Raw genomic sequence first — 26,053 nt, forward strand, 5'->3', positions numbered from 1 at the left:
AGCAGTTGTGTTTTAATGCATTCTGTCCCTGGGAGTGCTGAGATGAGGAAGGAAATTTGACCCTTTGTTTTCCTCAACATCTCTACAGTTCCCTATTACTACCACATGCTTTCCATTGTCTTAGCTTTAAGCACACTGAAGTAATTTCTCTCTGTATCCCTAGCCACACCTTCCATTGTCCCCACCACTGTGGTGCGCAATTCTCTCTACTTCCTTAATTTCTGGCTAACAATGGGGTGAGGGTTGGTCTAATCACACAGAGCACAGCCCGGCTTTTGTCCGTGAAGACTGGTCATTGTATTAGGGTATTTCTGAAATGTCCACATGCATCTACTCTATTTTCTGTACTGCAGTAGATTTTCTTAAAACCATCACTCAGATGTCCTCCACATTCATCCCCAATAACCTGAGAGGAGCTCATGGATTCTTTGGTGACTAAGACTGAATCAACTATTTGATGCTCTTCCACCTCTCGTCCCAAATATCCATGTAAGCCCTCCAGATCTGAACTCACACCTGTCTTCAATTTCTCTTGCCTTTATATTTGCTCCCTTAAATACCCAATTTCCTTTCCTACCCCATGGCAGCTGGTGTAACTAATGATTCCCCTCCTCAGGCCTCACTCCCTCTCCTTCAAGCTCACAGCTCATCGGTCTTCACCCATCCTTGCCAACTGCAGCCCCATTTCCAACTTCCCTTTTCTTGAATGCAGGTGGTGTTTTAAATTCACACACAGAAAGCCTTGCGTAACACACTGGGATTCCAACATTGCAACAATCACCAAAAATATCTGACTTCAACATGGCTTTTCAATGGAAGATTGAAAGAGTACAGAAAAAAATTACTAGGATGTTGCTGGGACTTGAGTACCTGAGTTACAGGTTGAATCAGTTATACCTTTTACTTCCTAGAGTGTAGAAGAATGAGGCTTGCAAAATAATGACGGATATAGATAGGGCAAATGCAAGCAGGCTTTTTCTACTGAGGTTGGGTGAGATTAGAACTAGAGATCATGGATTAAGGGTGAAAGGTGAAATGTTTAAGGGGAACATGAGGGGGAACTTCTTCACTCAGAGGGTGGTGAGAGTGTGAAACAAGCTGAGAGCAGAAATGGCCGATGCAAATTTGATTTAAAATTTAAAAGTTTAGATAAGAACTTGGATGGGACGGGTATGGAGGGCTATGGTCCAAGTGCAGGTAAATAGGGCTAGGCAGATTAGTTAGCATTGACTAGGTAGGCTACAAAGGCCAAATTACCTGTTTCTATAACTTAATGGTATGACAAAGGTAATCTATCCCTCCCTGACCTGCCTGCAATTTCTATCAGGGAGGATGATAGTGTGGTCAGCCAAAGCCTGTGCACTCAACAGGGTGGGGCCATAAACCAGCCATAGATAGAAAATCATCTAAAATGACATTTCTTCCAACAACTGTACACCTGTTCCTTCCTATGCTAATTGAGGATCTTCTATCTCCAAAGACCCTTTCTCATCAGGATTCTGCCCCACAGTTCCCAAATGAGCAACATCTTGGTTTTACTATCCTGCTTTGTGCAGCAACACCTGTCTCCCTCATCTCCCTGTAACCATCTGAAGATCCACAATTCTCTAAATCTTGCCTTTACTTATTCCCAGTTTAATTGCTCCTTACCTTAAAGCGCTGCATTTGACCTGGTTATACTCAACACCCAAGATTAAGCTTTCATTCATCTTTTTCCATATCTCATAAAGTTACCGCTGTCGTATCTCCCCACCTAACCTCATGCATCTGGCATATGCTGGTTCAGTATTCAATTTTCAAACCCTACTCACCAATATTGTTTTCAAATTCCTCTTTAGCTTCAGAACCTGCTAACTCTGTTATCTCCTTCAGCCCCTCCAATCACCAGCATCTAATTCAGTCCTCTTGATCACTTCCTTTATATAATTGCTCCATGTTTAGCCAAAGTCATGGTCACGTGTATGAGATTGAACAGCAAGAAAACTCAACCAATCAAAAGTACGTTTAATTAAAGCTGTAGTTATCCAGATCCATGGATAGTAATGTTGAACGGCTCCAATCCAGTAATTGGTCCTCCCCTTCTCCCTTCCTGTCCATCCCATCTTCTGCCTCCATTCCCTCCTTTTTGGATGAAGCACGAGCTGGAAATAGAGAGGTTTAATTAATAAATGGCCGAAGGTTAGGATAAGAAATGACTATGCAACCCAACTTTGACACACAAACTCTCTTTTATGTCCATCTTTCTAGAACTCCCAAAAAAGATAACCCATCCTAGTGCACAGATACTCCCATGGAGGCTGATTAATCTAGTACACAAACTCCCTCACTGAAGATCACCAAAAGTCTTAGCTCCCTATTGAAGCCCATTTCTCAAGTCCACAAGAAGCCTCATTGAAGCTCACAAGTTCCCTCTTCAAAGTTCACCTTTCTAGTATAGCCATCAAAGCTCATTCCTGTGATGCTAACCCCTGAGTTATAAACCCTCCCATAGGTGTTCATTCCTTTAGTATTTGTACCCCCCGCCCCCATGGAAGCGAAACTCTTTTATATGCAACCTCTCCCAATACATCCCTTCCTTCTAGTAAATATACTCTCCCATTGAACCCCATCCTGTCCATACTCAAAATGTCCCATTAAAGCCCATCACTTGGAACACAATTCTGCCACTGAATCTCAGCTTCTGATGTTAATGCTCGGTACAATTATACTTCCAAGCACACAACTTCCTTTGAATCTATACAAAGTACCCTTCCTCTATAATCAAAGCCCACTCCTTCAAATTCTCCCACTCTCATACAGGCTTTAAATAAATTAGATCCAGTTGTACTGCAATTCTGATTCAAAATGATTGTTCTACATCCAAAGTTATATATCATTCCCTTTTTCAGTAGTAACCCTGACTTCCCCACTGAATCTATCAAGAGTCATACAAGTCATTCAGCCCATCCATAGTGAGGATTTTGCCCATCTCATGAGCCTGCGTTAAGTCTATGTACCTCTAAGTCTTGCTTATTTAAGCACCTGTCTAAACATCTCTTAAATTGTGATTGTATCCAACACCACCGTCTCTACTGGGAGTGAGCTCCGGATAGCACCCACTCTGTGTACATATAAAAAAACTCCTCAAATTCCTTCCTTTCACCTTAAACCAACCACAGGAAAATAATTATGACTATTTATCAGCCTCATGATCAAATATACCTCTGTCTTATTTTATGTACCTCCCCAGCCCTCTTTGCTCCAGTGAAAACAAGCTCAGCCTATCCAGTATCTCCCATATATCCGAGTGAATCTTCCCTACACTCCCCAGCAAAGACAGATCTTTAAACACCTCTCTGTAATTTTACCACCCTCATGTAAGTGGAAGTCTCTGGGGCTGGAACTGTACCATAGAAGGCTTTCCTTTCCACTGTCAATCTCTGCTGCCAACCTCTCCCCCCACCCTCAGTAAATTTACATCCCCAATCATAGTCCACAGCTTTGTAGTCCAAGCTATCTCCTAAATACTGACCGTCCAGTATCTCAACTCTTGTCACTGAAACTTTACTTGCTGGTTTCCTAATTATCCACAATGTCAATACCATGGTAGCATGTTCTACTCTAGGTTATTAGAATATCTGTTCTCATCTTGCTTTTCCTCTAGAGTCATAGAAAATACAGTGCAGAAACAAGACCTTCAGTCCATCTAGTCTGTGTTGAACCATTTAAACTGCCTACTCTTATCGACCTGCACCGGAACCATAGCCCTCCATAACACTACCATCTATGTACCTATCCAAATTTCTCTTACATATTGAAATTGAGCTTGCATGCAACTCATGCACCGGCAACTTGTTCCACACTCTCACCACCCTAGGGGTGAAAATGTTTCACTTCATGTTCCCCTTAAGCTTCTCACCTTTCACCCTTAACCCATGACCTCTAGTTGTAATCCCACCCAACCTCAGTGGACAATGCCTGCTAGCATTTATCCTGTCTATACCCCTCATGATTTTGTATACCACTATTAAATCTCCTCTCAATTTTCTAAATTTCAAGCCCTAATCTATACAATCCTTCCTTATAACTCAGAACCTCCACTTCCAGCAACATTCTTGCAACCTTATTTACATCTTTTCTGTAGGTAAGTGACCAAAACTGCATGCAATACTCCAAATTAGGCCTCACCATTGTCTTATATATCTTCAACATAACATCCTATCTCCTGTACGCAATGCTTTGATTTTTGAGGGCCAACATCAGACCCAGCACTGATCCCTGCAGCATTCCACTAGCTACAAGGCTCCAGTCAGTGAGGCAACCATCTACTACCACTATCCCACAAAGCCAATGTCTATTCCAATTTACTACCTCATCTTGAATGCTGAGAGACTGAACTTTCTTGACCAACCGCCCACGTCAAATGCCTTCCTAAAATCCATGTAAACAATATCCACTGCCTTGACTTCATCAATTTTCCTGGTAACTTCCTCAAAAAACTGCAAAAGTGGGAAAGTGGGAAAAATTGGTTAGTTACAACCTATCACGCACAAAGCCACGAGAACTATTTCAAACCAGTCCATGTCTATCGAAATACTTATATATCCAGTCCCTTAGAATACCCTGCAATGAATTTCCCACTTTTGATGTCAGGCTCACCGGCCTATCATTTCCTTGTTTAGTTTTAGAGCTTTGCTTACACAGTAGAACAGCATCAGCTGACCTCTAATCCTCCGGTACCTCACCTATCACTAAGGGTGATTTAAATAGCTTTGCTAGGGCCCCTGCAGTTTCTGCACTTGCCTCTCACAGGGTCCACTGGAACACCTTGTCAGGCCCTGGGGATTTGCCTACCCTAACTTGCCTTGAGACTGCAAACACATCCTCCTCTGTAATCTGCATAGGGTCCATGACCTTATTGTGCTTTCCTCACTTCGACAGACTCTACGTCTGTCTCAGATGCAAAAAATCCATTTAAGATCTCCGCCATCTCTCTTGACTCCACATATAGATCACCATTTTGATCCTCCAGGGGACCTTTTGCTCTTAACATATCTGTAGCATTTCTTATGATTCTTCTTCACCTTATCTGCTACGGCAACCTCACACTACTTTTAGCACTTCTCATTTCTTTCTTATGTGCTCTCTCGCATTCTGTATATTCCATAAGTATCTCTTTTGTTCTTAAATGCCTATACCTGCTTTGCACCTCCTATTTTTTTAAACCAGGGTCTCAATATCTTTTGAAAACCAAGGTTCACTGAATCTGTTATCTCAACCTGCGGTCCAGACCTATCTTTTTCCATGTTCATTTCGAGTTTAATGGCATTGTAATCACTTAATGCAAAATGTTCCCCAACCCAAACTTCAATCACCTGCCAAGTCTTATTCCCTAAAAGCGGATCAAGTATCAGACACTCCTTTCATTGGACTTCTATGTACTGATTAAGGAAACTTTCAAGCTCCATCCTATCTAGTCATTTTACAGTATGGGAGTCCCTGTCAATATGTGGAAAGCTAAAATTACCTATATAATAAACTTAATGTTTCTTGCAACAGGCTGCGATCTCTCTACAAATTGTTCCTCTAAATCCTGCATACTGCTGGGTTGTCTATAATATACCTTCCTCATTTCCACCCATAAAGCTTTACTAGATGAGTTCTTCAGTCTGTCCTGACTGAGCACTGCTGTGACATTTTCCCCGACTAGTAACAGCACCCCTCCCTTTTTAATCCCTCCCATTCAGTCACATCTAAAACAACACATCTCCAGAATATTGAGCTGCCATTCCTGTCACCAAGACTCACTAATGGCTACAATATCATAATTCCAGATGTTGATCCATGCCCTGATCTCATCTGCCCTTCTTACTATACTTCTTGCACTGAAATATATGTGACTCAGGACACTAGTCACACCATGCTCAACCTTTTGATTTCAGACTTTGATGTTTTAACAACAAGTTTCCACAACCTCCACTATCTGTTCTGGCAGTCTGGTTCCCATACCCCTGAAACTCTACTTGAACACTCCTTCCCCACCTAGTGCAGCAGCAACAAACCTTCCCACTAGATTAGATTCAACTTTATTGTCATTGTGCCGAGTACAGATGCACAGTTAGCATCTAACCAGAAATTCAAAGAATAGTGTTATTTACAAAATAACTGCAAATAAAAAGTAAGTGCTACAGCTATTAAGGGGCTATTAATCCCCCTCCTCTAGCTACAAACCATCTCTTCTGTATAGGTCCCACCTTTCATGGAAGAAAGCCCGATGATCAGAAATCTGATGGCCTCCCTCCTACACCAACTCCTTGATCACGTGTTAGACTGAATGATCTTCCTATTTCCATCCTCACTCGCACATGGCATGGGTAGCAATCCTGAGATCACAAATCTGGAAGCCCTGCCCTTCAACTCAGTACCAAGCTCCCTGAACTCACTTTGAAGAACCTCGTAACTCTTGCTATCAATGTCACTGGTACCTACATGGACCACGCCTTCTGGCTGTAGATTGTCATAGTCATACTTCATTAATCCCGGGGGAAATTGGTTTTCGTTACAGTTGCTCCATAAATAATAGATAGTAATAGAACCATAAATAGTTAAATGGTAATATATAAATTATGCCAGTAAATTATGAAATAAGTCCAGGACCAGCCTATTGGCTCAGGGTGTCTGACCCTCCAAGGGAGGAGTTGTAAAGTTTGATGGCCACAGGCAGGAATGACTTCCTATGACACTCTGTGTTGCATCTCAGTGGAATGAATCTCTGGCTGAATGTACTCCTGTGCCCACCCAGTACATTATGTAGTGGATGGGAGATATTGTCCAAGATGGCATGCAACTTAGACAGCATCCTCTTTTCAGACACCACCGTCAGAGAGTCCAGTTCCATCCCCACAACATCACTGGCCTTACATAGAAACATAGAAAATAGGTGCAGGAGTAGGCCATTCGGCCCTTCGAGCCTGCACCGCCATTTATTATGATCATGGCTGATCATCCAACTCAGAACCCCGCCCCAGCCTTCCCTCCATACCCCCTGACCCCCGTAGCCACAAGGGCCATATCTAACTCCCTCTTAAACATAGCCAATGAACTGGCCTCAACAGTTTCCTGTGGCAGAGAATTCCACAGATTCACCACTCTCTGTGTGAAGAAGTTTTTCCTAATCTCGGTCCTAAAAGGCTTCCCTTCTATCCTCAAACTGTGACCCCTCGTTCTGGACTTCCCCAACATCGGGAACAATCTTCCTGCATCTAGCCTGTCCAATCCCTTTAGGATCTTATACGTTTCAATCAGATCCCCCCTCAATCTTCTAAATTCCAATGAGTACAAGCCCAGTTCATCCAGTCTTTCTTCATATGAAAGTCCTGCCATCCCAGGAATCAATCTGGTGAACCTTCTTTGTACTCCCTCTATGGCAAAGATGTCTTTCCTCAGATTAGGGGACCAAAACTGCACACAATACTCCAGGTGTGGTCTCACCAAGGCCTTGTACAACTGCAGTAGTACCTCCCTGCTCCTGTACTCGAATCCTCTCACTATAAATGCCAGCATACCATTCGCCTTTTTCACCGCCTGCTGTACCTGCATGCCCACTTTCAATGACTGGTGTATAATGACACCCAGGTCTCGTTGCACCTCCCCTTTTCCTAATCAGCCACCATTCAGATAATAATCTGTTTTCCTATTTTTGCCACCAAAGTGGATAACTTCACATTTATCCACATTAAATTGCATCTGCCATGAGTTTGCCCACTCACCCAACCTATCCAAGTCACCCTGCATCCTCTTAGCATCCTCCTCACTGCTAACACTGCCACCCAGCTTCGTGTCATCCGCAAACTTGGAGATGCTGCATTTAATTCCCTCATCCAAGTCATTAATATATATTGTAAACAACTGGGGTCCCAGCACTGAGCCTTGCGGTACCCCACTAGTCACCGCCTGCCATTCTGAAAAGGTCCCGTTTATTCCCACTCTTTGCTTCCTGTCTGCTAACCAATTCTCCACCCACACCAATACCTTACCCCCAATACCGTGTGCTTTAAGTTTGCACACTAATCTCCTATGTGGGACCTTGTCAAAAGCCTTTTGAAAATCCAAATATACCACATCCACTGGTTCTCCCCTATCCACTCTACTAGTTACATCCTCAAAAAATTCTATGAGATTCGTCAGACATGATTTTCCTTTCACAAATCCATGCTGACTTTGTCCGATCATTTCACCGTTTTCCAAATGTGCTGTTATCACATCCTTGATAACTGACTCCAGCAGTTTCCCCACCACCGACGTTAGGCTAACCGGTCTATAATTCCCCGGTTTCTCTCTCCCTCCTTTTTTAAAAAGTGGGGTTACATTAGCCACCCTCCAATCCTCAGGAACTAGTCCAGAATCTAACGAGTTTTGAAAAATTATCACTAATGCATCCACTATTTCTTGGGCTACTTCCTTAAGCACTCTAGGATGCAGACCATCTGGCCCTGGGGATTTATCTGCCTTCAATCCCTTCAATTTACCTAACACCACTTCCCTACTAACATGTATTTCACTCAGTTCCTCCATCTCACTGGACCCTCTGTCCCTTACTATTTCTGGAAGATTATTTATGTCCTCCTTAGTGAAGACAGAACCAAAGTAATTATTCAATTGGTCTGCCATGTCCTTGCTCCCCATAATCAATTCACCTGTTTCTGTCTGCAGGGGACCTACATTTGTCTTTACCAGTCTTTTCCTTTTTACATATCTATAAAAGCTTTTACAGTCCGTTTTTATGTTCCCTGCCAGTCTTCTCTCATAATCTTTTTTCCCCTTCCTAATTAAGCCCTTTGTCCTCCTCTGCTGAACTCTGAATTTCTCCCAGTCCTCAGGTGAGCCACTTTCTCAGGCTAATTTGTATGCTACTTCTTTGGAATTGATACTATCCCTAATTTCTCTTGTCAGCCACGGGTGCACTACCTTCCTTGATTTATTCTTTTGCCAAACTGGGATGAACAATTGTTGTAGTTCATCCATGCAACCTTTAAATGCTTGCCATTGCATATCCACCGTATTACGAATGAGTTTGTTGATTCTGTTGGTGTCTGCTACCCTCAGCCTGCTGCCCCAGCACACAACAGCACACATGATAGCACTGGCCACCACAGATTCATAGAACATCCTCAGCATTGTCTTATTATTTATGAATGCTGAGCTCTTAAAGATAGTGGAATCAAAGGTTATGGGGATAAGGCAGGAACTGGATACTGATAGTGGATGATCAGGCATGATCACAGTGAATGGCGGTGCTGGCTCAAAGGGCCGAATGGCCTACTCCTGCACCTATTGTCTATTGTCTATTGACTTGATCCATGATGTCCCAGACCCTAGCACCTGGGATGCAACATTCCATCCAGGAATCTCATTCCTGTCCACAGAACTTCCTTTCTGTTCCCCTAACTAAGGAATCCCTTATCTCCACAGCCTGCTTCTTCTCCTCCCTTCCTCTCTAAGTCATACAGCCAGAAATCTGACTGCTATGACTTTCCTCTGCTCGGTCCCCCTGCCCAACAGTATCCAAAGTGGTTGAGGGGGATCTCCACGGGGGTACTCTGCTCAGGCTCCTTAACCCCTTCCCCTTCCTGACTCTCAGTTTCCTGTGTCCTGAACCTCGGGTGTAACTACCTCTCTAAAAGCCCTGGCTATCACCCCTTCAGCCTCCCGAATGATCCGGACTTCTTCCCGTTCCAGCTCGAACTCCTTAACACGGAGTGTTAGAAGCTGTAGCAGGAGGCACTTCGTGCAGGTAAAGTTGTCAGGGACACTGGAGGTCTTCCTGCCTTCCCACACCCTGCAAGAGGAGAATTCCACTGTCCTGTCTGGCATCCCTGCTGTTGTAACTGAGCAAATATAAGGGAGGAAACAGTAAGTAAACCGTGGGGGGGCGGGAAAAAAAAATGGATCTACAACTTTTTCACTCTCTGTCACTCGAGACTTCAGTGAGGAGAGGCTTGAAGAGCTGAAGTCTCAAAATCCCCACTCACACAATGAGCATTTTAAAACTGGATGTGACATAACGATTTACTTAAACAAAAATGCTGGAGGAGCTCAGCAGTCAGTTGTGAGGAATGTTAGCTGGCCTCTCTATTCACTGATGTTGAGCTCTTCCTGCATTTTCTTTTGCTTCAGACTGCAACAACTGCAGTTTTATTTGTTTGCCATCATTTAGATAATGTGCATGATGATTGCCAGCTAAAGCTCCCCTGTATATTCTGTTCCTTTTGTTTTGGATCTCTGGGTACTGCTGAAAAAGCTAAAGTTGTTATGTGGCCTTAATTGCCCAGAAGGTAGCTTTGTAGCTTTATCCATCTTGATATTGACATGGGGGGGGGCCCAGAAAATGTTTAGTGGGTGTAGATGTTTGAAATGATCCTCAAGTGAAACTAGTTGTATTACTTCCTACAAAAGCACATAAATACAATTCCAAAGCAAGATTTTAAATAATGGAATCAGTCAGTTTCTTAAAAGCAACTAAGCAAGGTGCACTAACTTTAAAAAAATCTCCAGGGAAATTGATTCACAATTTACTATGGAAAAGGCAACTTCACTCTGTAACCTCTGAACTTCGTTAAAACAGGTCAATTACTGATGACAGAAGTTAAACGGCAGCATGGTTCATCAATTAGAATAATGACCTGATCTGAGCAGGTGTCTCCCACTGTCACGCCAAGAGAGAATGAAATGTGTGCCACATGTTCAATTAATATATCTTGGAAGAACACTAATCTGTTGGGAGCTTAAAGGAGCAACAGTTTTGTAAGAGTCTTGAATTTAATGTTTGTTTAGAGGTTAGCAAAGTAGCAATGGTCGTGAAATATTGCAACAATGTAAAATGGTAGGTAGCAACAATTAACCTGCTGCATTGCCATAATCCCAGCATCTCACTTTCACAGTTCGGCCTTTAAAAAAGAGGATAAAATAGTGTGTTAAATCTTCTCCTTCTGCGCTTCCTTGCAATTAAGGATGGTTTGCTTGCATTCTTATATATAGGCATCAGTTAGTCTCGTGACACCATGGATTTGCGCCTTGGAAGGTTTCCAGGGCGCAGGCCTGGGCAAGGTTGTATGGAAGACCGGCAGTTGCCCATACTGCAAGTCTTCCCTCTCCACGACACCAATGATGTCAAGGGAAAGGCATTAGGACCCATACAGCTTGGCACCGGTGTCGTCGCAGAGCAATGTGTGGTTAAGTGCCTTGCTCAAGGACACAAAACGCTGCCTCAGCTCAAACTAGCGACCTTCAGATCACTAGATGAACGCCTTAACCACTTGGCCACACACCAACACATTCAGTTCTGTAGATTTGGAGGTGACTGATGAAGCCAGGGTGGGAATCACTGGTGCCTGACAGAAAGTATGCTTGGTAATTTCTCAGACAGTCTGCTCTCCATCTGGTTATGCAGGGTGTCCATGTGTTTCTTTTCAATGGACCCAGGGTTCTTAGCATGATCCTAAATGCTCCTTAGAGTTGTCACAGACTATAGCTTCTCTGGACTTCCATAAGATCATAAGACATCAGAGCAGAATGAGGCCATTCGGCCCACTGAGTCTGCTCTGCCATTTCATCATGTCTGATCCATTTCCCTCTCAACCCCATTCTCCTGCCTTCTCCCCCTAACCCTTCGCAGCCTGACTAATCAAGAACCCATCAAACTCTGCCTTATACACACCCAATGACCTGGCCTCCACAGCCGCCTGTGGCAACAAATTCCACAGATTCACACCCTCAGCTAAACAAATTCCTCCTCATCTCCATTCTAAATGGATGTCCCTGATTCTGAGGCTGAGCTTTCTGCTTCTAAACTCACCCACCACAGGAAACACCCTCTCCACGTCCTCTCTGTCTAGGCCTTTCAACAGCCTCTCAACATTCAATAGCTTTCAATAAGATCCCCCTCATTCTTCTAAGTTCCAGTGAGTGAAGACCCAGGGCCATAAGTCACTCCTGATATGATAAACCTTTCATTCTTTGCGGGAATGGGACCCGTTCTTGGGGTTCCACACGACTGGCTGTTATTCGACATGCCAAGGGTTTGGCCTGAGAATCTCGATCGTGTTCAGAAGCCTAAGATCTTGGGGTGCTAAAGGCGGGCGGATCGAGGGTCGGTGTCACAGCAGGAGACTCATGTGTCATTGAGGAGGCCGGAAAATCTTTTGCTGTGGCCCCAAAGGCCTGAGGTCTTTGCGATCTTTGGACGCAGAGCTCAAAAAAAGCGACGGAACAGACTTTTAACATTGTAAACCAGCGGGTTGTTATGTCTCCTGCTCACTGTGAAAATGGGGGACACCTCCCTCTCCCTTGCCAGGGACAGAACCTGTGGTTTGTCGAATTTCGGATGAAATGCGAGGCCTTTGGGGTAACTTTGGTCTGTGTCTTTGCTATTGCTTAGCACACAGTTGGGCTCGGTGATGGTACCAATGCGCCTTTTTTTTGCTGGTGGGGGAGGGGGGGATTGTTGCTTGCTGCCGCTTATGTGCATGAGTGAGGAACTGGAGGTTCTCACGTTTAACTGACATTCATTCTTTGGGGCACTCCTCTGATTTCGTGGATGTTTGTGAGGAAAAAGCATTTCCGGATGTATATTGTATAATAGACATTACTCTGACATTAAATTTGACCTTTTAACCTTTGAAATGCCTTATAAAGCCTCAGAATTACATCCTTGCTTTTATATTCTAGTCCTCTCGAAATGAATGCTAATACTGCATTTGCCTTCCTCACCACTGACTCAACCTGCAAAGTAACCTTTAGGGAATACTGGCCCGAGGACTCCCAAGTACCTTTGCATGTCGGATTTTTGAATTTTCTCTGTTTAGAAAATAGTCTATGCTTTTATTCCTTCCAACAAAGTGCATGAACATACATTTCCTGACACGTCATTCCATTTGCCACTTCTTTGCCCATTCTCCTAATCTGTCTAAGTCCTTCTGCAGACTCTCTGCTTCCTCAACACTACCAGATTTTCCCTTAAGGAAACCATGCTGACTTTGGCCTATCCTATCATACGTCTCCAAGTACCCTAAAACCACATCCTTAACAATTGACTCCAATATCTTCCCAGCTACTGAGGTCAGGCTAACTGACCTATAATTTCCTTTCTTCTGCCTCCCTCCCTTCTTGAAGAATGGAGGAACACTTGCAATTTTCCAGTCCTCCGGAACCATTCCAGAATCTTGTGATTCTTGAAATAACATTACTAATGCCTCCACAATCTCTTCAGCTACCTCTTTCAGAGTGCTGGGGTGTAGTCCATCTGGTCCAGCCATTTCATCTACTTTCCCAAGCACCTTCTCCCTAGTAATAGTAACCTCATTTACTTCTGCCCTTTGACACTCTCGAACAGCTGGCATACTGCTAGTGTCTTCCACAGTGAAGACTGATGCAAAATATATATATTCAGTTTGTCCGCCATTTCCTATTCCCCCATTACTACCTTTCCAGCATCATTTTCCAATGGTCCAATATCTACCCTCGCCTCTCTGTTACTCTTCATATATCTGAAAAAAACATTTGGTATCCTCTTTGATATTGTTGGCTAGCTTACCCTCTTCATATTTCATCTTTTCCCCCCTTATGGCTTTTTTAGTTGCCTTCTGTTGGTTTTAAAAAGTTTCCCAATCCTCTAACTTTCCAAGAATTTTTGTTCTATTATATGCTCTCTCTTTTGCTTGAGTTACCTTCCAATCAACTTTGGTCAGCTCCTCTCTCATGCCTCTGTAATTCCCTTTACCCCACTGTAATACTGATATATCTGACTTCAGCTTCTCCCTTTCAAACTGCTGGGTGAATTCTATCATATTATGATCACTGGCTCCTTAAGCTCCCTACTGAAATCCAGTTCAGTACACACACCCAATCCAGATTAGCGGATCCCCTAATGGGCTCAACCACAAGCTGCTCTAAGAAGCCATCTTGTAGGCATCCTATAAATTCTCTTCCTTGGGAATCCAGCACCATCCTGATTTTCCCAATCTGCCTGCATACTGAAATCCCGCATGACTATCGTATCATTACCCTTTTGACATGTATTTTCTCTCTCCTGTTGTAATTTGTGGCCTGCATCCTGGCTACTGTTCGAAGGCCTGTATATAACTCTCAAAAGTGTCTTTTTATCCTTTCAGTTTTTTAACTTGATCACAAGCACCCTTCAATTTCCGATCCTGTGCCACCTCTTTCTAAGGATTTGATTTCATTTTGTGCTAATCGAGTCACCCATCCCCTCTGTCTACCTGCTTGTCTTTCTGATGCAATATGTACCCTTGGATGTTAAGCTCCCAGCTATGATAATCTTTTAGCCATGACTCAGTGATGCCCACAATGTCATATCTGCACTGTAAGATAATCTACCTTCTTCTGTATACTATGTGCATTCAAATATAACTCCTCCAGTCCTTTTCAATTTTGTCCCCTTTTACACTGCAACTCATCTCACTGTATGCAATTTTACCCTAACATCTGCCTGTCCTTCCCAAGTCTCCATGAACACTGCCTCTGCTTGTAAACCAATAGCCCTATCAATCCAGATTCCATTCCTTTGCCAAATCAGTTTGAAACCTCCCCAACAGCTCTAGCAAACTTGTCCGCAAGGATATTGGTCCCCCTCTTAGCGCGCATGCACCGGTCGTGCATGCAGCCTGGTACAGCCGTTCCGATCTATTCTTACTTTCTTCTTCTTACTTTTTAATTTACGTTATTTTTTTGTATTTTTTTCCCCTCACGGTAACACATCGAAGCTACACCCCCTCTAACATGCTGGTAGAGAGAGTTTTATTTGGGTTTTCTTTAGCGCTGGAAATGGTAACATCACGACACGCGGGACAGAAGCAAGGTCGCATTGTGTATTCCACGGACCGGCAAATCCTGGCCGGCTTAGCTAACAGAGCGGTGGACACCCCTGCTGAAATCCGGAGGAAAACCCACAAAGGGGGATCACAAAGCCGAGGAAAGGGGACCGGGTCGAGACAACAGAGACTTTTGGAGAAGAGGAGTTTGGTGGGTAATACCGTTCTGGCTGACCGGAAGTGTACTGAGAGCGGTAAGCGTAAAGGAGTTAGGTGCTTACTGTTCTGGCTAACAACGGATGGTGCAATCCGGGGTATATTACGATCGAGGAACATGTTTGCAGACTGGATATTGAAACTTTTACTGTTGGACTTCGGCCACATTCCACCGAGATACAACACTTGGCGGCACGGGAGGTCGTTCCTGCCTGTGGCCATCGAATGTGCAGCTCCTCCCGTGGAGGGTCAGACACCCTGAGCCAATAGACTGGTCCTGGACTTATTTTCCATCTGGCATAGTTTGTATTTTGGTGTTTGATTGTTGGGGTTTTTTGTATTGCTATATTTACGCTCTATTCTTGGTTGGTGCAGCTGTAACAAAATCAAATTTCCCTCGGGATTAATAAAGTATATCTATCTATCTATCTCCTGCACCAGGTCCTCAGCCATGCATTCATCTGGCAAATCATCCTATTCTTACCCTCATTGGCACATAGCACAGGCAGCAATTCAAAGACTGCTATGCTGGAGATCCTGCTTTTCAGCTTTCTACATAGCTCCCTAAATTCTCTCTTCAGGACCTGGCGATGTTTCATTTTTCAAGGTTTTGAGCACATCCTTGAAACTTTTCCTCTGTTTATCTGGCAATCTCTTCCTGTAACTGAGGCCAAATTAAAGTATTTTGAAGGTCTGTTATCAAGCATGCTCAACATGCTCAATGGAGTTTAGTATAACCAAGGCTTCAGTTCTGGGGATATTAGCTTTGGAACAGATGACAATGTTGCTTGCTTGCAGTAAATTGGAAGATTATTGATTGCTCCTTTCCAGTGCCTGTTATAGGTAGTCTATCCATCAAAAGCAGGCTCTCACTTGCCAGATGGCCCACATGTTTTGCATCTGTCTGAAGTCTCGCTCTTTAAACTCCCTTTTCCACAAGCAGTGGGGAATTTCACCATCGATGTCCGTCTTCGCTGAGAGGTGGCTTCCAAGAAATGGGAAGTGATTCAATTTTTCCAGGGATTTGAATGTGAACTCTCATCAGCAAGTGGCAGTGTTGTGAAGTGGGGCAGGTTGGGTCTTATGTAATGAACACCCAATGTGATGAGGAACCAGTGATCACAATGTGATTGAGATCAATGATAGGGAGAAAGTAAAGTCTGATGTAGCAGTATTTCAGTGGAGTAAAGGAAATTACAGTGGTATGGCAGAGGAGCTGGCCAAAGTAAATTGGAAGGAGATGCTGACAGGGATGACAGCAGAGCAGGTGTGAGTTTCTGGGAAAAATGAGGAAGGTGTATTCCAAAAACAAAGAAATACTCAAATGGAAAAATAGTACAACTGTGGCTGAAAAGGGGAGTCAAAGCTAATGTAAAAGCAAAAGAGAGGGCGTACAACAAAGCAAAAATTGGGACGCATTCAAGGAGGCTGTGGATGCTGGAATTGGCAGCAGCAATGTGCTGGGGGAAGTCAGTGGGTCAAGCCGAATCCATGGGTACTGGAGCTATTGTTGTTTTGGATGGAAACCCCGTGTCCAGACTAAGTTGAAACATTGACAACCCCCCATCCCACCCTCACAGATCCTGATTGGCCTGCTGAGTTTCTCCAGCAGATTTCTTGTTGTTCAATGGTTCTTGTTGGATGGTAATAGACAGTCTGGCATTGGGAAGTATATTTCAAAATTGGGATCCATCAGAATTTCCTCTCACAGCAGGTGGTGGACCTCTGGAATTCTCTGCCCTGGAGTGCTGTGGAAGACCATTAGGGATATTTAAAATTATATTTATGTAAGTGGAGCTTAGGAGGGTTAATGGCACCTAACAGCAACTCCTTTACTTGCATCTACGGAAACAGCTCTACTTCCATCTCTATTTTTCCCTTTCAAGGTTCTTTTGAGGACCCGGACCTGGAGTTACATGCTGACTAAGGTTCTTTGCAGGAATGGGACCCGCTCTTGGGATGTCACGAATGGCCGTTATTCGGCACGCCAACAGCTCGGCCTAAAAGTCCGGCTTGGATTTGGAAGCCTAGGATCTCGGGGCTCTGGAGACAGGCAGATTGAGGGTCAGTGGCAAAACAGGAGACCCGTGGGTCATCGAGGGAGTCGGGTTAACTGCGACTGTGTGCCTGGAGACCTGGGATCTTTGCGATCTTTAGACACAGAGCTTGAAATAAAGCAATGTAATGGACTTTTAACATCGTAAACCAGCGAGCTGTTTGTTATGTCTCCCCGCTCGCTGGGAAAATGGAGACACCTCCTTCTTCCTTTTTAGGGAGAGAGAGAGCCTGCAGTATGTCGAGTACCGGGTGAAAGTGAAGTCTTTGGGGTACTGCAAGTCTATGCCTTTGCTAGTGCTTTGCTCACGCTTGAGTGCTCAGTGGTGGTGCTGATGCTTTTGTTTTGCCGATGGGGGAGAGGGGATTGTTGCTCGCTGCCACTTACCTGTGGGAGGGAGGGGAGCTGCGGGGGGGACCTTGGGGTTCTAACATTTAACTGTCGTTCATTCTTTTGGGCACTCCTCTGTTTTCGTAGATGTTTGCGAAGAAAAAGCATTTCAGGATGTATATTGTATGCATTTCTCTGACATTAAATTGTACCTTTGAATCGTTAAAAGCATTGAAACAATTGGGACTTGAAATTATTTGAAACAAGCACAGAAGAGGAGATCAGGCCTGGAGTCAGATCCTATTGAATGATGGGGCAGGTTTGAGGGGCCAAGCTGCCTACTGCTGCTCCTATCTTCTTGTGTTCCTATGAGCTGTACTTGTGGGATCACCAAGAGCTTCAATATTGATTTGCTTCTTGCAGCAATGCCTATGTTGACAAGAGTAGGCAGTAGTCAGTTTATCATTATTTGTCTTAGGCAAGGGTAGTGAACAGGCTGTGTGGTGTGACTCACTTTGATGTTTCAATATGTATGCTTTAAGTTTGTATGCTTCAATTCAGTTAATGGGGAGAGACAGGAAATCTTGATTTTGCTATCTTGCTTTTATTCATGTAATTATAATTCTTTCTAGAATGCAAAATTTAAATTATGTTACAGCAGAGTCTTGAATGAGTTACAGGGAAATAGAAAAGCAATCTATCCGCTTTATTTTAACACAGGCTTGCTTTTTGCCTTGGAAACTTCAATGACTTGGGAAAGCAGCTAACGTAATCAAGTACTTCTCTTGTTCTAGTTACCCTCTTCTTCCCCCTTCCATTGGGCAGAAAATATTAATGCTTGAAAGCAGGCACCACGGGGCTCAGCGACAGCTTCTATCTCACTTTTATGAGATTCTTCAATGGACCTCTTGCATGACATCACAATCTACTTCATCATGGTGCTTGCACCTTATTGGCTACCTGCAGTTTCATCGTAACTTTAATATTATATTCTACATTTTGTTAATGCTTTTTCCTTTGTTACTAAGTCCGTGTACCTGTGTATTGAAATGATCTGTAGACATGACATGTTGAACAGTTTTTCATTGTTCCTCAGTGTATGTGAAATAATAAACCAATTTCCAAACAAGATTCCGTCATGTATTCCCTAATTCCCTCATTGTGGAAAACTAACAATCTGCTCTCCAACTCTTCTGAACTCCCAACGGTTTGACATCATGCTTACAGGGTACAGATCCCATACATCAGACATCTACCCACCCCTCTTTGGCTCAGCAGTGAGCTGGTCGCAATGTTCTCTTTAAACTCACTAGGACCCTGTTTCCTATGCTCCCTTTAAACGTATGCAGGTCACTGGAAAGTTTACTGTAATTCCATTTACTGTAACAGCTTAAAAGAGTTAAGTTAAAAGTGGGTTTATAGAAATAACATTCAATAGTCCAACATCACCAAGTCCCAGATGTAGTAGGGTATTGGAGTTTTACAGGTGTATAATGGCCGGGCTCAAAGATTTCCTAAATTTGTGATATGGAAAAGGTGTGGATAAACAGGTCTAGCTTAGAAAGGGTTGGGCATAATGGCTAGATTCATCCTGTATTACTCTCTGCTCTCTATAGTCAAGGTAATACAGCATGTAACGGGCCCTTTAGCCTCATCCAGGTGACTGTGGTGCCCACTGATCTAATCCCAGTTCCCAGTGTCTGGCCCATATAATTCCTCTAAAGACCTCCTATCCACACATTTAGAAAATTGTTATTTCATTGACTCAACCACTTTTTCTGGCAGTTGATTTCATCCGTGCACTTTCTGTATGAAGAAACTATTCTCAGGCCCCTTTTAAATCTTTTCTTTCTCACATTAAACCTATGCTCTCTAATTTTTAGTTCCCTTTCACTGGGAAAAAGACCATGGGCATAAACCCTATCTATGCCACTCATGATTTAAGACACCTCTATAAAAGTCACCCCCAGTTTTGTTCTAGCTTGTCCAATCTCTCTATGGACTCAGGCACTCGAGTCCTGGCAGTGTCCTTGTAAATTGTCTTTGCACTCTTCCCATTTTTACAACATTGTTCCTGTAGCAAGGTGACCAAAACTGTGCACAACAGTCTGTCCTGAAGATGATTCTTGCCCAAAACATCAACTATTTATTCATTTCCACAGAAGCTTCCTGACCTACTGAGTTCCTCCAGCATTTTGTGTGTGTTCCAATGATCTGCAAGTTCCCCTGAACATAAATACGATGTGCTGCTGGGGTAATGTTGATGAGCTGACTGGGTTGCGAAGGGTTGTGCTTGTACCTTTTCCTTTTGAGACGTAGCACTCGTGCTTGTGGAATTCGTCCCAAGCTGCCAGCTTGCAGGCCTTGCTGCAGTAATACACCTCCTTACACCGGCTGCACGCAACCAGATGCACCCCCACGGAGCGTCCACAGTAGTAGCAGAACTTGAACTTGAACAGCTGCCTCCTGCGGGAACAGAAACACTGTTAGCCCAGGCAGTGAGTTGTTGAATGTGTGGGTGTTACTCTTCCTCCAGGGATTGCCAGCAGGCTACAGTCTAGGTGCTGGTGTGTAAATGGTACTCGATGATTAGTACGGGCAGTGTGGACTAAAGACCCTGTTTCTGTGCTGCGTGACAAATCAGGGCTGTTTGGGTTACCATTTGTGGCCATTCAGGCAGACTGCCTAAACATACAAGTCTCTGGTATCCCTGTTGCTGCAAACTTGGCAGATCATGATGTTGCGGCCATTACAGAGACTTGGATGGCTCAGGGGCGGGAATGGTTACTTTGGGTGCCAGGCTTTAGATGTTTCAGAAAGGACAGGGAGGGAGGCAAAAGAGATGGGGATGTGGCACTGTGGATCAGAGATAGTGTCACAGCTGCAGAAAATGAGGAAGACATGCAGGGATTGTCTACGGAGTCTCTGTGGGTGGGTGGTTAGGAACAGGAAGGGGTCAATAACTCTACTGGGTATTTTTTTTAGACCACCCAATAGTAACAGGGACATCGAGGAGCAGATAGAGAGACAGATTCTGGAAAGGTGTAATAATAAAAGGGTTGTCGTGGTGGGAGACTTTAATTTCTCAAACTTCGATTGGCATGTCCCTAGAGCGAGGGGTTTAGATAGGGTGGAGTTTGTTAGGTGTGTTCAAGAAGGTTTCTTGACACAATATGTAGATATGCCTACAAGAGGAGAGGCTGTACTTGATCTGGTATTGGGAAATGAACCTGGTCAGGTGTCAGGTCTCTCAGTGGGAGAGCATTTTGGAGATAGTGATCACAATTCCATCTCCTTTACCATAGCATTGGAGAGCGATAGGAACAGACAAGTTAGGAAAGAGTTTAATTGGAGTAAGTCGAAATATGAGGCTATCAGGCAGGAACCATGGTGTACAAAGGCTGTAATAAATCTAGTCAAGAAGAAAAGAAACGCTCACAAAAGGTTCAGAGAGCTAGGTAATGTTAGAGATCTAGAAGATTATAAGGCTAATAGGAAGAAGCTCAAGAATAAAATTAGGAGAGCCAGAAGGGGCCATGAGAAGGCCTTGGCAGACAGGATAAAGGAAAACCCCAAGGCATTCTACAAGTATGTGAAGAGCAAGAGGATAAGACGTGAGAGAATAGGACCAATCAAGTGTGACAGTGGAAGAGTGTATATGGAACCGGAGGAGATAGCAGAGGTAGTTAATGAATACTTTGCTTCATTATTCACTACGAGAAAGGATCTTGGCGATTGTAGGGATGACTTACAGTGGACTGAAAAGCTTGAGCATGTAGATATTAAGAAAGAGGATGTGCTGGAGAATTTGGAAAGCATCAAGTTGGATAAGTCACCGGGACCGGATGTAATGTACACCAGTCTACTGTGGGAGGTGAGGGAGGAGATTGCTGAACCTCTGGCGATGATCTTTGTATCATCAATGGGGATGGGACAGGCTCCGGAGGATTGGAGGGTTGCGGATGTTGTTCCATTATTCAAAAAAGGGAGTAGAGTTAGCCCACGAACATATAACATATAACAATTATAGCACGGAAACAGGCCATCTCGGCCCTTCTAGTCCATGCCGAACTCTTACTCTCTCCTCGTCCCACCAACCTGCACTCAGCCCATAACCCTCCGTTAAATCCTAGGGGGACCAATATCCTGGCAGGGAGATTAGCGGGGGCTACTGAGGTGACTTTAAACTAGAATGGTTGGGGGGTGGGAATCAAATTAAAGCGGCTAGGTGTGAGGAGGTTAGTTCACAACAGAGGGATGGGAACCAGTGCAGAGAGACAGAGGGGTGTAAAGTGAGCGTAGAAGCAAAAAGTACAAAGGGGAAAAGTAAAAGTGGCAGGCCGACAAATCCAGGGCAAGCATTAAAAAGGGCTAAGAGAGTTGTAAAAGAGCGCCTGAAGGCTTTATGTGTCAATGCAAGGAGCATTCGTAATAAGGTGGATGAATTGAAAGTGCAGATTGTTATTAATGATTATGATATAGTTGGGATCACAGAGACATGGCTCCAGGGTGACCAGGGATGGGAGCTCAACGTTCAGGGATATTCAATATTCAGGAGGGATAGACACGAAGGAAGGGGAGGTGGGGTGGCGTTGCTGGTTAAAAAAGAGATTAACGCAATAGAAAGGAAGGACATAAGCCAGGAAGATGTGGAATCGATATGGGTAGAGCTGCGTAACACTAAGGGGCAGAAGACGCTGGTGGGAGTTGTGTACAGGCCACCTAACAGTAGTAGTGAGGTCGGAGATGGTATTAAACAGGAAATTAGAAATGTGTGCAATAAAGGAACAGCAGTTATAATGGGTGACTTCAATCTACATGTAGACTGGGTGAACCAAATTGGTAAAGGTGCTGAGGAAGAGGATTTCTTGGAATGTATGCGGGATGGTTTTTTGAACCAACATGTCGAGGAACCGACTAGAGAGCAGGCTATTCTGGACTGGGTTTTGAGCAATGAGGAAGGGTTAATTAGCGATCTTGTCGTGAGAGGCCGCTTGGGTAAGAGTGACCATAATATGGTGGAATTTTTCATTAACATGGAGAGTGACATAGTTAATTCAGAAACAAAGGTTCTGAACTTAAAGAGGGGTAACTTTGAAGGTATGAGACATGAATTAGCTAAGATAGACTGGCAAATGACACTTCAAGGATTGACAGTGGATATGCAATGGCAGGCATTTAAAGGTTGCATGGATGAACTACAACAATTGTTCATCCCAGTTTGGCAAAAGAATAAATCAAGGAAGGTAGTGCACCCGTGGCTGACAAGAGAAATTAGGGATAGTATCAATTCCAAAGAAGTAGCATACAAATTAGCCAGAGAAAGTGGCTCACCTGAGGACTGGGAGAAATTCAGAGTTCAGCAGAGGAGGACAAAGGGCTTAATTAGGAAGGGGAAAAAAGATTATGAGAGAAAACTGGCAGAGAACATAAAAACGGACTGTAAAAGCTTTTATAGATATGTAAAAAGGAAAAGACTGATAAAGACAAATGTAGGTCCCCTGCAAACAGAAACAGGTGAATTGATTATGGGGAGCAAGGACATGGCAGACCAATTGAATAATTACTTTGGTTCTGTCTTCACTAAGGAGGACATAAATAATCTTCCAGAAATAGTAAGGGACAGAGGGTCCAGTGAGATGGAGGAACTGAGCGAAATACATGTTAGTAGGGAAGTGGTGTTAGGTAAATTGAAGGGATTGAAGGCAGATAAATCCCCAGGGCCAGATGGTCTGCATCCCAGAGTGCTTAAGGAAGTGGCCCAAGAAATAGTGGATGCATTAGTGATAATTTTTCAAAACTCGTTAGATTCTGGACTAGTTCCTGAGGATTGGAGGGTGGCTAATGTAACCCCACTTTTTAAAAAAGGAGGGAGAGAGAAACCGGGGAATTATAGGCCGGTTAGCCTAACGTCGGTGGTGGGGAAACTGCTGGAGTCAGTTATCAAGGATGTGATAACAGCACATTTGGAAAGCGGTGAAATGATCGGACAAAGTCAGCATGGATTTGTGAAAGGAAAATCATGTCTGACGAATCTCATAGAATTTTTTGAGGATGTAACTAGTAGAGTGGATAGGGGAGAACCAGTGGATGTGGTATATTTGGATTTTCAAAAGGCTTTTGACAAGGTCCCACATAGGAGATTAGTGTGCAAACTTAAAGCACACGGTATTGGGGGTAAGGTATTGGTGTGGGTGGAGAATTGGTTAGCAGACAGGAAGCAAAGAGTGGGAATAAACGGGACCTTTTCAGAATGGCAGGCGGTGACTAGTGGGGTACCGCAAGGTTCAGTGCTGGGACCCCAGTTATTTACAATATATATTAATGACTTGGATGAGGGAATTAAATGCAGCATCTCCAAGTTTGCGGATGACACAAAGCTGGGTGGCGGTGTTAGCAGTGAGGAGGATGCTAAGAGGATGCAGGGTGACTTGGATAGGTTGGGTGAGTGGGCAAACTCATGGCAGATGCAATTTAATGTGGATAAATGTGAAGTTATCCACTTTGGTGGCAAAAATAGGAAAACAGATTATTATCTGAATGGTGGCCGATTAGGAAAAGGGGAGGTGCAACGAGACCTGGGTGTCATTATACACCAGTCATTGAAAGTGGGCATGCAGGTACAGCAGGCGGTGAAAAAGGCGAACGGTATGCTGGCATTTATAGCAAGAGGATTCGAGTACAGGAGCAGGGACGTACTACTGCAGTTGTACAAGGCCTTGGTGAGACCACACCTGGAGTATTGTGTGCAGTTTTGGTCCCCTAATCTGAGGAAAGACATCTTTGCCATAGAGGGAGTACAAAGAAGGTTCACCAGATTGATTCCTGGGATGGCAGGTCTTTCATATGAAGAAAGACTGGATGAACTGGGCTTGTACTCGTTGGAATTTAGAAGATTGAGGGGGGATCTGATTGAAACGTATAAGATCCTAAAGGGATTGGACAGGCTAGATGCGGGAAGATTGTTCCCGATGTTGGGGAGGTCTAGAATGAGGGGTCACAGTTTGAGGATAGAGGGGAAGCCTTTTAGGACCGAGGTTAGGAAAAACTTCTTCACACAGAGAGTGGTGAATCTGTGGAATTCTCTGCCACAGCAAACTGTTGAGGCCAGTTCATTAGCTATGTTTAAAAGGAAGTTAGATATGGCCCTTGTGGCTACAGGGGTCAGGGGGTATGGAGGGAAGGCTGGGTTCTGAGTTGGACGATCAGCCATGATCATAATAAATGGCGGTGCAGGCTCGAAGGGCCGAATGGCCTACTCCTGCACCTATTTTCTATGTTTCTATGTTCCTTTCCTGTCCATATATCTATCCAATTTAACTTTAAACGACAACATAGAACCTGCCACAACCACTTCTGCTGGAAGCTCGTTCCACACAGCTACCACTAAAGAATTTCCCCTCATGTTACCCCTAAACTTTTGTCCTCTCTCAACTCATGTCCTCTTGTTTGAATCTTCCCCCCTCTCACTGGAAAAAGCCTAACCACGTCAACTCTATCAATCCCCCTCATAATTTTAAACACCTCTGTCAAGTCCCCCCTCAACCTTCTATGCTCGGAAGAATAAAGAACTAACTTGTTCAACCTTTCTCTGTAACTTAGGAGATGAAACCCAGGCAACATTTTAGTAAACCTCCTCTGTACTCTCTCAATTTTATTGACATCTTTCCTATAATTCGGTGACCAGAACTGTACACAATACTCCAGATTTGGCCTTACCAATGCCTTGCACAATTTCACCATTACATCCCATCTCCTATACCAGGGGTCCCCAACCTTTTTTGCACTGCGGACCGGTTTCATATTGACAATATTCTTGCAGACCGGCTGACCGGGCGGGGGGTGGGGGGGGTGGGTAGGGTTGCCAACGAACAAGAGTAGCAGTCAAATACGTTGTTTACCCTGAGACTATAATGACCATGAAGCCTTGCGCGGGCACCAGTGCGCATGCGTAATTTGCGCATGCATGTACATACCGATTTTTTCTATACATCTCGTTTTTGGCAATTCTGTTCGGGGGGTGGGGTGTTGATTACGACGGGAATATAGGTGATAAGTGGCTAATACACTCAATTTCGTCTCTAAAAGGGTTTATCTAACGAATTTAATATTAAACACACAGCGCATATTTTCCTCGCATGAATATAGCGATAAGTCAATTATCAGGGGCGCTTGAAGTAAGTGTTGAACGAACTTCCATTAGAAGTGGTGGAGGCAGGTTCGATATTATCATTTAAAGAAAAATTGGATAGGTATATGGACAGGAAAGGAATGGAGGGTTTATGGGCTGAGTGCAGGTCAGAGTAGAGAGCAGTGTGAGAGTAGCGTTCGGCATGGACTGGAAGGGCCGAGATGGCTGGTTTCCGTGCTGTAATTGTTATATGCTTATATAAGTAAGTCAATAGCATCATAACATTTTAAGTAACGTTTGGATATTAAACACACAGCACATATTTTCCCCATATGAACATATAAAATCATTGCAACACACCAATATCGCTGAATCAGTGGGAGCACTGGGCTTGTTTTCCTGCAACAAGACGGTCCTATCGAAGGGTAATGGGAGACAGCGATACTCGAAGGGGTTCCTTATGTCCAGTCTATTCCGCGATTTAGTTTTCGTTGCATTCATTGCAGAAAACTC

At 43.9% G+C, this 26,053-nt stretch overlaps 1 protein-coding gene across 1 annotated transcript in view; it reads right to left on the minus strand.

Annotated features, from left to right (window-relative positions):
• Positions 1-2,004: 2,004 nt before the first annotated feature.
• ankmy1 (ankyrin repeat and MYND domain containing 1) overlaps positions 2,005-26,053 on the minus strand; it is a 187,425-nt gene continuing 163,376 nt past the window's right edge. The window contains exons 13-14 of the mRNA XM_063044988.1: positions 19,709-19,875; positions 2,005-2,141 (exon numbers count right to left, since the gene is read on the minus strand). Coding sequence (XP_062901058.1) covers positions 2,005-2,141; positions 19,709-19,875 — 304 coding nt within the window. The remainder of the gene's footprint in view (positions 2,142-19,708; positions 19,876-26,053) is intronic.

Source organism: Mobula hypostoma, chromosome 4 (genome assembly GCF_963921235.1).
Source record: "Mobula hypostoma chromosome 4, sMobHyp1.1, whole genome shotgun sequence".
Taxonomy (NCBI): domain Eukaryota; kingdom Metazoa; phylum Chordata; class Chondrichthyes; order Myliobatiformes; family Myliobatidae; genus Mobula; species Mobula hypostoma.